The 11,617-nt window shown below is 43.5% G+C and overlaps 1 protein-coding gene across 2 annotated transcripts in view; it reads left to right on the top strand.

The window, feature by feature from the left end:
* The window catches only part of LOC311140460 (cysteine and glycine-rich protein 2), a 12,299-nt gene extending 1,024 nt beyond the window's left edge, over positions 1-11,275 (top strand). Inside the window, exons 2-6 of one of the 2 annotated variants that reach the window (XM_084175528.1) lie at positions 4,231-4,349; positions 6,833-7,001; positions 8,626-8,755; positions 9,355-9,448; positions 10,920-11,275. In XM_084175528.1, the coding sequence (XP_084031654.1) occupies positions 4,238-4,349; positions 6,833-7,001; positions 8,626-8,755; positions 9,355-9,448; positions 10,920-10,996 (582 nt within the window). In that variant the 5' untranslated portion in view covers positions 4,231-4,237 and the 3' untranslated portion in view covers positions 10,997-11,275. The remainder of the gene's footprint in view (positions 1-4,230; positions 4,350-6,832; positions 7,002-8,625; positions 8,756-9,354; positions 9,449-10,919) is intronic. The other variant, XM_084175529.1, reaches the window with a different exon arrangement.
* Positions 11,276-11,617: the final 342 nt, after the last annotated feature.

The following is an 11,617-nucleotide window of genomic DNA, read 5'->3' as shown; positions in this document are numbered from 1 at the left end:
AACAACATGTGTAGACTAACAGTGAAATGCTTACTTACAGGCCTTTCCCAACAATGCAGAGAGAGGAAAAAAGAAATAATAACACAAGGAATCAATACACAATGAGTAACGATAACTTGGCTATATACATGCCGTACCAGTACTGAGTCGATGTGCAGGAGTATGACGTAACGTAAGATATGTACATATGTTGGGATAAAGTGACTAGGCAATAGGATAGATAACAAACAGTAGCAGAAGCGTATGTGATTAGTCAAAATAGTTAGTGGAAAAAGGGTCAATGCAGACAGTCCGCCGTAGGTATTGGTAAACTATTTAACTAACTATTTAGCAGTCTTATGGCTTGGTGGTAGAAGCTGTTCAGGGTCCTGTTGGTTCCAGACTTGGTGCATCGGTACTGCTTGCTGTGCGGTAGCAAAGATAACATTCTATGACTTGGGTGGCTGGAGTTTGACCATTTTTAGGTCCTTCCTCTGACACCGCCTGGTATAGAGGTCCTGGATGGCAGGAAGCTTGGCCCCAGTGATGTACTGGGCTGTACGCACTACCCACTGTAGCGCCTTGCAGTCGGATGCCAAGCAGTTGCCATACCAAGCGGTGATGCAGCCAGTCAAGATGCTCTCAATGGTGCAGTGTATCACTTTTTGAGGATCTGAGGGCCCATGCCAAATCTTTTCAGCCTCCTGAGGGGGGAGAGGCGTGTTGTGCCCTCTTCACGACAGTGTTTGTGTGTTTGGACCATGATAATTCCTTAGTGATGTGGACACCCATGAACTTGAAGCTCTCGACCCGCTCCACTACAGCCCCGTTGATGTGGATGGGGGCATTCTCAGCCGTCCATTTCCTGTAGTCCACTATCAGCTTCGTTGTCTTGCTGACGTTGAAGGAGAGGTTGATGTCCTGGCACATCACTGCCAGGTCACAGACCTCCTCCCTGTAGGGCAGAGAACATCAACTAGATTCAGTCGCGGACCGTTTTTTTATTTTTCTTGAGTAGATGGTAAGGGGGCCGGAACATAATTACAAATCATTTGTAGACAGCAAATTGACCGCAAGAAACCCAAACAGATAATATTTCACTACAACATCATTTCAAACCTTGCTTACATTTGTTTACGATCACATATACAGTTGAAGTATGACGTTTACATACACCTTAGCCAAATACATTTAAACTCAGTTTTTCACAATTCCTGACATTTAATCCTAGTACAAATTCCCTGTCTTAGGTCAGTTAGGATCAACACTTTATTTTAAGAATGTGAAATGTCAGAATAATAGTGGAGAGAGATTTATTTCAGCTTTTATTTATTTCATCACATTCCCAGTGGGTCAAAGTTTACATACACTCAATTAGTATTTGGTAGCATTGCCTTTAAATTGTTTAATTTGGGTCAAACGTTTCAGGTAGCCTTCCACAAGCTTCCCACAATACGTTTGGTGAATTTCGGCCCATTCCTCCTGACAGAGCTGGTTTAACTGAGTCAGGTTTGTAGGCCTCCTTGCTCGCACACGCTTTTTCAGTTCTGCCCACACATTTTCTATACGATTGAGGTCAGGGCTTTGTGATGGCCACTCCAATACCTTGACTTTGTTGTCCTTAAGCCATTTTGCCACAACTTTGGGAGTATGCTTGGGGTCATTGTCCATTTGGAAGACCCATTTATGACCAAGCTTTAACTTCCTGACTGATATCTTGAGATGTTGCTTCAATATAGCCACATAATTTTCCTTCCTCATGATGCCATCTATTTTGTGAAGTGCACCAGTCCCTCCTGCAGCAAAGTACCCCCACAGCATGATGCTGCCACCCACGTGCTTCACGGTTGGGATGGTCTTCTTCGGCTTGCAAGCAACCCCCTTTTTCCTCCAAACATAACGATGGTCATTATGGCCAAACAGTTCTATTTTTGTTTCATCAGACCAGAGGACATTTCTCCAAAAAGTACGATCTTTGTCCCTATGTGCAGTTGCAAACCGTAGTCTGGCTTTTTTATGGTGGTTTTGGAGCAGTGGCTTCTTCCTTGCTGAGCGGCCTTTCAGGTTATGTGGATATAGATACTTTTGTACCTGTTTCCTCTAGCATCTTCACAAGGTCCTTTGCTGTTCTGGGATTGATTTCCACTTTTTGCACCAAAGTACGTTAATCTCTAGGAAACAGAACGCGTCTCCTTCCTGAGCGGTATGACAGCTGCGTGGTCCCATGGTGTTTATACTTGCATACTATTGTTTGTACAGATGAACGTGGTACCTTCAGGTGTTTGGAAATTGCTCCCAAGGATGAACCAGACTTGTGGAGGTCTACAATTCTTTTTCTTAGGTCTTGGCTGATTTCGTTTGATTTTCCCATGATGTCAAGCAAAGAGGCACTGAGTTTGAAGGTAGGCCTTGAAATACATCCACAGGTACACCTCCAATTGAGTCAAATGATGTCAATTAGCCTATCAGAAGCTTCTAAAGCCATGACATCATTTTCTTGAATTTTCCAAGCTGTTTAAAGGCACAGTCAACTTAGTGTATGTAAACTTCTGACCCACTGGAATTGTGATACAGAGAATTATAAGTGAAATAATCTGTCTGTAAACAATTGTTTGAAAAATTACTTGTGTCATGCACAAAGTAGATGTCCTAACCGACTTGCCAAAACTATAGTTTGTTAACAAGAAATTTGTGGAGTGGTTGAAAAACGAGTTTTAATGACTCCAACCTAAGTGTATGTAAACTTCTGACTTCAACTGTATCTATGTGTGGGATTACTTTGGAACAGATTCTCAAAATTAAAATCACTTGGAGCTGATTTGCTGGTGTTTTTAGCCTTATGTCCAACAATTAAAAAATGTAAATAAAAATGTATTTATTTAGCCAAAAAATCGTCCCGCAGGCCGCCAGTTGGGGAACCCTGCTGTAGGCTGTCTCGTCGTCGGTGATCAGGCCTACCACCGTCGTGTCGTCTGCAAATATTCTATATATGGGTTTATGGTTTTATGTGATTCCACATACTATGTATGACATTGTAAAGGTTATACGTATTCAATAACCCTTTGGTTTTTGATTGAATAGGCTTCATTGCTCTTTTTTCAGTTGGTTAAACCTCACCCCAATTCTGCTCCCCCTTGTCTCAGAAATAAGTACCTAATCTCTAGATTTATTAAAAACATAGAGGCACAACCAAGTGGTGAAACTCCCAATAACCTATTCATGAAAAACCTATGGATTGTGTGTTAGCACATACTACAAGACTGATTTAAATATTGGATGCAGGACATTGAAACTCTTTTGAAAGAACAGACATTCTACGCCCTGAGCGAACTTGAGAGTAATTTCTGTCTCCTTTTGATTCTCTCTCATGTTTGGGCATGTCGTGCAGTCTGTAATAACGTTGGGAGGGTGGGAACTCCTTAAAGTAGCCGTGCTAATGTGTGATTTAATGACTAGCAGTGCTCTGTGGTTTCCTTCATGAAAAATAAGAGCACTCTTTATTTTCTTGATAGTGACATCATGGTTGTGTCCCAAAAGGCACCCTATTCACTATGTAGTGCACTTCTTTTGACCAGGGCCCATTTCAGAAGTAGTGCACTAAATAGTAATAGAGTGTACTTTCTTCTTGTTTGTGAACCCTCTGCTTGTCATGGAATGCAGATGGGGGTGTAACATCTTAATACTAGTGTACGTCTGGTCTTTAAAATGATTAAATGACGTGACCGTCTGCGTCATTGCATCATGTCAATTCTATGTGGCCACCACATCAGTGTTTATAGGTCACACTTGTTTTGTACATGCCATTTGAATTAACATTTTATAACTGTTATTAATGAGGTGTTGTAGAACCACTGAAGCCTCCATAATGCATTCAGCTGTCCCATTGTTTTGTTTTTACTCAGACCTAGTGGCCTGTTGTTCAGTTTGGACTTCATGAGCACAGAAGGGGTTGTTGTCTTGTGCCTGTATTTTATTGGTCCAAGAAGGTGTATCACTGATCTGTTGTCAAACAGGACGGGAAGGACTGACCCTTAACTTCCTTTGTGTTTCTCCTTTTGGAGTAGGCTGAAGTTGCACCTAGACCCATATCCTGGGTCAGTTTTGCATTTCCCCCACTAATGGTTAAGGTTAGGATTGGGCGAGGGGAAGCTGATCCTAGATTAGTTCCTAGGGAAACTTCACCCCGGAGTACTTCTTTTAAGTCTCACATCATGTCTCTCATCCCCTCTCTCCCATGTTTCTCTCCAACAGCACCAAAATGCCAAACTGGGGAGGAGGTAACAAGTGTGGTGCATGCCAGGGGACGGTGTACCATGCCGAGGAGGTGCAGTGTGATGGGAAGAGCTTCCACAAGTGTTGCTTCCTCTGCAGTGAGTGTGACCTCATTTTCTCTCCTCAGTGTTGGATCAGCAGGATGCAACATTTTGGAACGTTATATCTGCATTATTCGACAATGTTTGGCTACTGAACGTGGTGGCCATGTTAGTCCACTTTGACCGTGTCAAGAAACAAGCCCAGGTCTAAATCAGTCCTTGATTAGAGGGACTAATGAACAAAAGTAATGGAACTGGCTTCGAGGTCCAGATTTGAATTTGAGCGGACTAGAGGGTGTGTCTGGGCAGGGCATGTGAACCAACATATAGTCAACCCCCATCTGGAATGGTCTTTCCCGTTCACTTAAATATGAATGGTCTTTCCCTTTCACTTAAATATGAATGGGAACCATGAGAAAGGAACTATAACTTGAGGAAGTTATATGATAGATTGGTGAACTTCAGTTTGACCCCTATGCAATGTATCATGCACAATGCTAACCAACACAATGCATTGATGTGGGTCTCATCTCAGCCCATAGCTCAATAAATAGTAACTGGACATGGTCCTGCTAGCCGTATGAGATTGGGTGTGTGCACCTCCCTCTCTTGAACCGGTTGAAACGTCAGTGAAGAAGACCTTTTGGGGACCTTGACTGGAGTGCACACACTGAAAGCACATGCTGTGAATTAGCACTCTGCCATCAAAGGAAGCGGAAAAACAATCTGGCCCAAAAATGAAGTGTTTATTTTTGTGGGGTCCTTAGAGAAGCGGCTTTGTTTAGAGCAGGCAGCCCTATAGAGGAGTTAATGAGCAGTGAGAGCCAATAGGCGCATCCCAAATGGCACCCTATTCCCTACATAGTGCACTACTTTCGACCAGGGCCCATAGGGTAGTGCACTATATAGGAAACAGGGTGCCATTTAGACAAAAGTCTCCGCCATCTTTCTCTTTCACTATCTATGGCCTATTTATTGCCTTACCTCCATAACTTCATTTGCACACACTGTATATATATTTTCTGTTGTATTTTTGACTTTGTTTTCTTTACCCCATATGTAACTCTGTGTTGTTGTTTTTATCGCACTGCTTTGCTTTATCTTGGCCAGGTCGCAGTTGTAAATGAGAACTTGCTTGTTCTCAACTGGCTTACCTGGTTAAATAAAGGTGAAATAAAAAATTAAATAAAACATCTTCCCTTTCTCATTTATGCATGAATATGTGGTTGATGTGGTTTGTCACCTTGCTTGGTGGGATACATTCTGTTTTTTCAGAAGAGCGCCTGTCCTCATCTTTTAGTAACCTTTTATGCATTAGTAAATTACTAATGCACCTACCTCCAGTTTTGGTTTGTTGAACTAAATGAAGCCACGCTATTTAGACACAATTTTTCAAATGGTAGTTATACAGTGGTAGCAATGGTAGTTATAGGGCGGCAGGTAGCTTAGTGGTTAAGAGCGTTGTGCCAGTAACTGAAAGGTCGCTGGTTCTAATCCCCGAGCCGACTAGATGAAAAATCTGTCGATGTGCCCTTGAGCAAGGCACTTAACCCTAATTGCTCATGTAAGTCGCTCTGGATAAGAGCGTCTGCTAAATGACTAAAATGTAAATGTAAATGTTATACAGTGGTAGTAATGGAGCAATGGTAGTTATACAGTGGTAGTTATGGTAGAAATTGTAGTTTTACAGTGCTCTCTCTTGTACAGGAAGACTACATTGTGGGAGATGTAAAATAATCATATACTGTCTTAAACATTGCAAATGAAAAGAATTTCATCCGGAGTTAAAGTTGAATCGTACTTTTTCACGTAAATGTGTGTGGGAACCACCTTTCTCCTACATGATCAAACCGGAAGCCACCATACTATTTCACCGATAGTCAATTCATACAGGATGCTTTGATAAACTTGACCCTGGCCTGAGGGTGATGGTAGCGGGGACAAAAGGACTGTGTTGACTCACTCCATCAATTCAGATTGCACCTGATGCAGTTAATTGGATTAAACTAGGGCACAATCTGAAAGAATGCTCTTAGTCATTAGAATTGACGACAAACAGGCACCCCTCTCTCTCTCTGTCCCTTTCTCTCTCTCTCTTCGTGTCCCTTTCTCTCTCTCTCTCTCTGTGTCCCTTTCTCTCTCTCTGTGTCCCTTTCTCTCTCTCTGTGTCCCTTTCTCTCTCTCTCTCTCTCTCTCTCTCTCTGTGTCTCTCTCTGTGTCCCTTTCTGTGTCCCTTTCTCTCTCTCTGTGTCCCTTTCTCTCTCTCTGTGTCCCTTTCTCTCTCTCTCTGTGTCCCTTTCTCTCTCTGTGTCCCTTTCTCTCTCTGTGTGTACCTTTCTTTCTCTCTCTCTCTCTCTGTCCCTTTCTCTCTCTCTCTCTCTCTGTCCCATTTGGAGACTAAATCCGCCATTGAGGAATTAATAGACCTTTTAGGGAAACTTGTGACAATTCAGTGTCCCTCCAGTTACAATGCAATGTGTTGTTGAGACAAACAATCCTGTGTCATTTACACAGCTTTATTTATTTTTCTCCCTTTCCAGTGGTCTGCAGAAAGGGTTTAGACAGCAACAATGTGGCCATCCACGACACTGAGATCTACTGCAAGTCCTGCTATGGAAAGAAGTACGGCCCCAAGGGCTACGGCTACGGTCAGGGGGCTGGGACACTCAACATGGACCGTGGAGAGAGACTGGGGATCAAACCAGAGGAGTATGTGTGTAGTATATACAGCGCTCTGGGGTGGAGTTTCCCCTAGGCACAGATCTAGGATCAGCTTCCCCTCCCCCACTCCTAACCTTAACCATTAGTGGGGGAAATGCTAAACTGACCCAAGATCATCGTCAAGGGGCAACTTCGCCCTACACCATATTCCTCTCTTCTGTTTGTTGGTTACTGTGTGGTTGTATGGCAAATCAAGTTACAATTAAATGAAATCAAATTGTATTCAATCACGGATTATGTGGGTGGCAGGTAGCCTAGTGATTAAGAGTATTGGGCCAGCAACCGAAAGGGATCAAACCAGGGATGTAGCTCAGTTGGTAGAGCATGGTGTTTGCAACGCCAGGGTTGTGGGTTTGATTCCCACGGGGGGCTAGTATGAAAAATACATTAAAATAAAAAGAATGTATGCACTCACTAACTGTAAGTCGCTCTGGATAAGAGCGTCTGCTAAATGACTAAAATGTAAAAAAAAAAAAAAAAAAAAGTTAAATGTTGCTGGTTCGAATATCCGAGCCGACTAGGTAAAAAAATCTGTTGATGTGCCCTTGAGCAAGGCACTTAACCCTAATTGCTCCTGTAAGTCACTCTGGATAAGAGTGTATGCTAAATGACTAAAATGTTAATGTAAAATGATTACAAAGGGAAACCCAGCCATCGGATTAGACCTGATGCGATTGTTCAATTTATTATGAATGTGCATTTCCACTGACACACAGTTGCTCAACAGTTATCCAATGGTTCCCGGATCATCTGATAAATACTGTGCAAACTTCCAGAGTTCAGCCTAAGATACATTAGACTGGCTTGGCCAATCGTAGAGCGTGTACACACGTCTGTCAATAAACTATATTTCTATAAACTAACAACTATAAACGTATAGAAGATCCTAGATCAGCACTCCTAATCTGAAATGCTTTTTGAATATGGGTCCAGACTCATTATATTGCAGCATGACCCTCTTTCTACATAGTTGTGTTTCGAAGAGACCTGGGAATGCCCTGATAGGCTCCTAGTCAGAGCTGTGGTAATGTCCAGTAACCTCACACTAACCTCCTAGTCAGTCAGAGCCGGGGTAACGGCCAGTAACCTCCTAGTCAGTCAGAGCCGTGGTAACGGCCAGTAACCTCCTAGTCAGTCAGAGCCGTGGTAACGGCCAGTAACCTCCTAGTCAGTCAGAGCCGTGGTAACGGCCAGTAACCTCCTAGTCAGTCAGAGCCGTGGTAACGGCCAGTAACCACATTTCTAACCACATCTACTGTACACATATGGCTGTTTACCCAGAGTCTGGTGCTGTTGTTATGAAAGGGCCCCATTATGTAACCGAACCACAGGCTCCTGGGCAGCCCTGCTGACCCTGGTCTCTCTCTCCACACTGTCCCCGGCACAAAGCCTCCCATTCAGGGCCTTTGGGGCAGGCAGTTCCCGTTCATTAGGCAGCACTCCAGGGCCCCAGAGTTTACCCAGCGCCTACCCAAGCCTGACGCCTGGGGACGAGAGGAGAGAGGGGCCTGGTGGGTTCCCCAAAGAACCAGAGGGGATCTGTTCCCCAAAGAACCAGAGGGGATCTGTTCCCCTAACTTCTCTAATGCTGTTTGTTTGTGCACACCTTCAGGACCCAGTGTCACAGACCCAGCACCAACCCCAACTCCTCCAAATTCGCCCAGAAATTTGGGGGCTCGGATAAGTGCGGCCGGTGTGGGGAGTCAGTGTATGCCGCGGAGAAGATCGTGGGGGCAGGCAAGGTGAGAGGGGGGAGGGACTTGGAGTGAATAAGTGGAGCAGGGAATTAAGGTTTTGAGCTCACTGTAGTGACCACCATTGATTGAAAACAGGTGGGTTTACTTTGCAAGGGGCCAATTGGATGGATTCATTATAGGAAATTCATAAGACAGAAATCTCATTTTTCTGGCCTAAGCTTTGTCATAAATTCTGAATTTGGAGGGCTGGCTTCCAGGCAGCTGGTGTAGAAATCTGCAGTGCTGACTGGCTGGCTAAAAGGATTCAGGCAGATGTAGGCCATCACACACGTCATGGCAGGCTGAAGACATTTTAGCCTGACTTTAACTAGTGTTACGCTGCATTCTGCGGCTCACAATGAGAGGAAATGTACAGTATGTGAAGGATTATGGCAACACAATAGGAATCCTTTGATAATCAGATCTGGCATCCAGATTCCAGGTCCAGATGTTAGGACAATGGCTGTATGATTTTTAAAAGTATAGTATACTGCTGGAAAATGAAAAGCATTAGAATCTCTCAATGCACACCAGTTGATCAATTCTTCATCCCTTGTCTTATTCCCCAGTAATAAATAAAGTAGGATCTTATCTAATCTTAACAGCCATGGCATAAGAACTGCTTCCGGTGTGCCAAGTGTGGGAAGAGCCTGGAGTCTACCACCCAGACAGAGAAAGATGGAGAGATCTACTGCAAAGGTGAGACATCAGGTTTCTAGATTCCCTTTCAGGCTTGGGCCTGCATGGTCACCAGTGTGAGGGAACCGTTGTAGGGTGAAGTTGCCCCTAGAAGCTGATCTTGGTTCAGCATTAGGATTGGGGGAGGGAAAGCTGATCCTAGATCTGTACCTAGAGGAAACATCACCCCGGAGCAGTCACCAGAGCGAAGGAACTCAACACAACCACCATAGGCAGATTATATGATTTATACCTGAGGCAAAATAACTAGATGAACTAGCTGTTACATAAAAGCACTGCAAAACAGGAGCATTATACTATTACCAGAGGGCATTGGAGGCCATGTATTCAAGCTGGGTTTGTGTGCCTTGGGTAGGATAGAGGGCACTGGACTTTTCAAGCTTGTTAAGCGTTTGTTACTCTTTTTCCATGTCCCCTGGAAATCTAACAGCTAGAATTCAAGTCATGATGCCCTAAACATTCCAAATACATCTTCCACAATGGCTCCTCTTTCCAGATCATGCACACCCAATGGCGTTGGAATGTTTTTGTAAACAATAGATTAAGCGGTCCATGTACACACACAGTCCCATACACACATAGCACTAAGGGGTTCTTTATTGAAACTCAAGGGGGAATCCTAGGCCCCGTAAACACTCAACTTGTCCAACTGACGTACAATGCATCTGACTCATCAGTTGTAATATCATGTAAGAACTGTCATACAAGTTTGTTTGCACAAAAATGTTTTACAAAACCATTGTGTTGTCGTCTCCACAACAGCAGTGTAATCATTTGAGTGCAGATCAACTCTTGGTTGTATCACAAACATTTTGTCAAATGCATTGTACAACCTGAGTGTGTACAGGGACCCAGAGCCAAGGGGCGGATGGATCAGTTGGCTTTTTAAAATTCACCAGGATAAACATTGGACTGATGAACAGGAATAAACCAGGGTTCTCCAACCCTGTTCCTGGAGAGCTACCGTCCTGTAGGTTTTAACTCTAACCCTGTTCCCGGAGAGCTACAATCCTGTAGGTTTTAACTCCAACCCTAATCTAGTGCACCTGATTCTAATAATTAGCTGGTTGATAAACTGAATCAGGTTAGTTACAACTGGGGTTGGAGCGAAAACCTACAGGAGGGTAGCTCTCCAGGAACAGGGTTGGAGAACCCTGCCATAAACTATTGCCACTGTGGTAGTGCAGTCAAACGTTGCCCACACAGCATTGAGATCATCAGGCTTGTTTTGATTTGGGTTCTGCTGTTTATGTTCTGCAGTGTGATAACTAATGTATTCACTTCTCATTGTATCAGCAAGCACACGGAAAGAGAGCTCACAGGAAAACGTAGTCCATTGTAAGGTTACTTTTCTTCACCAGTGTTGTATTCAACACAGCTTTCTCCATCGCAATCACCCTTTAACCAATGTTTAGTGACATGTTTTAGGATGCATCAGCATTTCCATACTCATGGTTTACTTTGTCCCCAGCATGTTACGCAAAGAACTTTGGACCCAAAGGATTTGGTTATGGCCAGGGAGCTGGGGCTCTGGTGCATGCCCAATGATGACCACCAGCCACCCTCAAGACAATAATACCTTGTGTATTTCTGACTGTGAAAACCAACGACTCAAGTGCCTATGCTTCTGTGTTTTTTTTTTAGAGGGTGGGGGAGGATTTACCATTTACAAATACACAATAAATAAATCTATTCCAAAAAACAACTTAAGTGTGAAATATTATCAGAACAATTTAGCCCTAGAAGAAAACACAAGAGAGCAACACATCTGTATTTTCACATTTTAATGTATTTTATTATTAAAGCCATTAAAATTTAACCATGCCCAATATATTAACATCTGAAGCAGGGTTATGGTGATGTCCTGAAGAAGGTGGAGAGGCACTGTAGATGATCATGTGCTTTTCACATGGTGGCAGCTGGGGAAAAATGACGTATTTGTTGGAAGAGCCAGTGTGAAAAGCCTGATCCCAGATCTGTTTGTGCTCTTGCCAACTCCATTCCTCATTGTCAAGACAACCATGTTTGTCGTGACAGGGAATTGGTATGACAGTACAAACAGAGTGGCACTCAGGCTAGTGTGAATATTTTATCTCAAACCTAATCTGAATCAGAGCCTGGATGAGCTCTATACCTGTAGGTTGTTGAGGATGATCGCTGTATCTTTAG

The sequence above is a fragment of the Coregonus lavaretus genome (genome assembly GCF_964263955.1).
Source record: "Coregonus lavaretus genome assembly, chromosome: 13".
In the NCBI taxonomy this organism is placed as follows: Eukaryota; Metazoa; Chordata; class Actinopteri; order Salmoniformes; family Salmonidae; genus Coregonus; species Coregonus lavaretus.
This window is presented reverse-complemented; position numbering and strand designations above follow the sequence as displayed.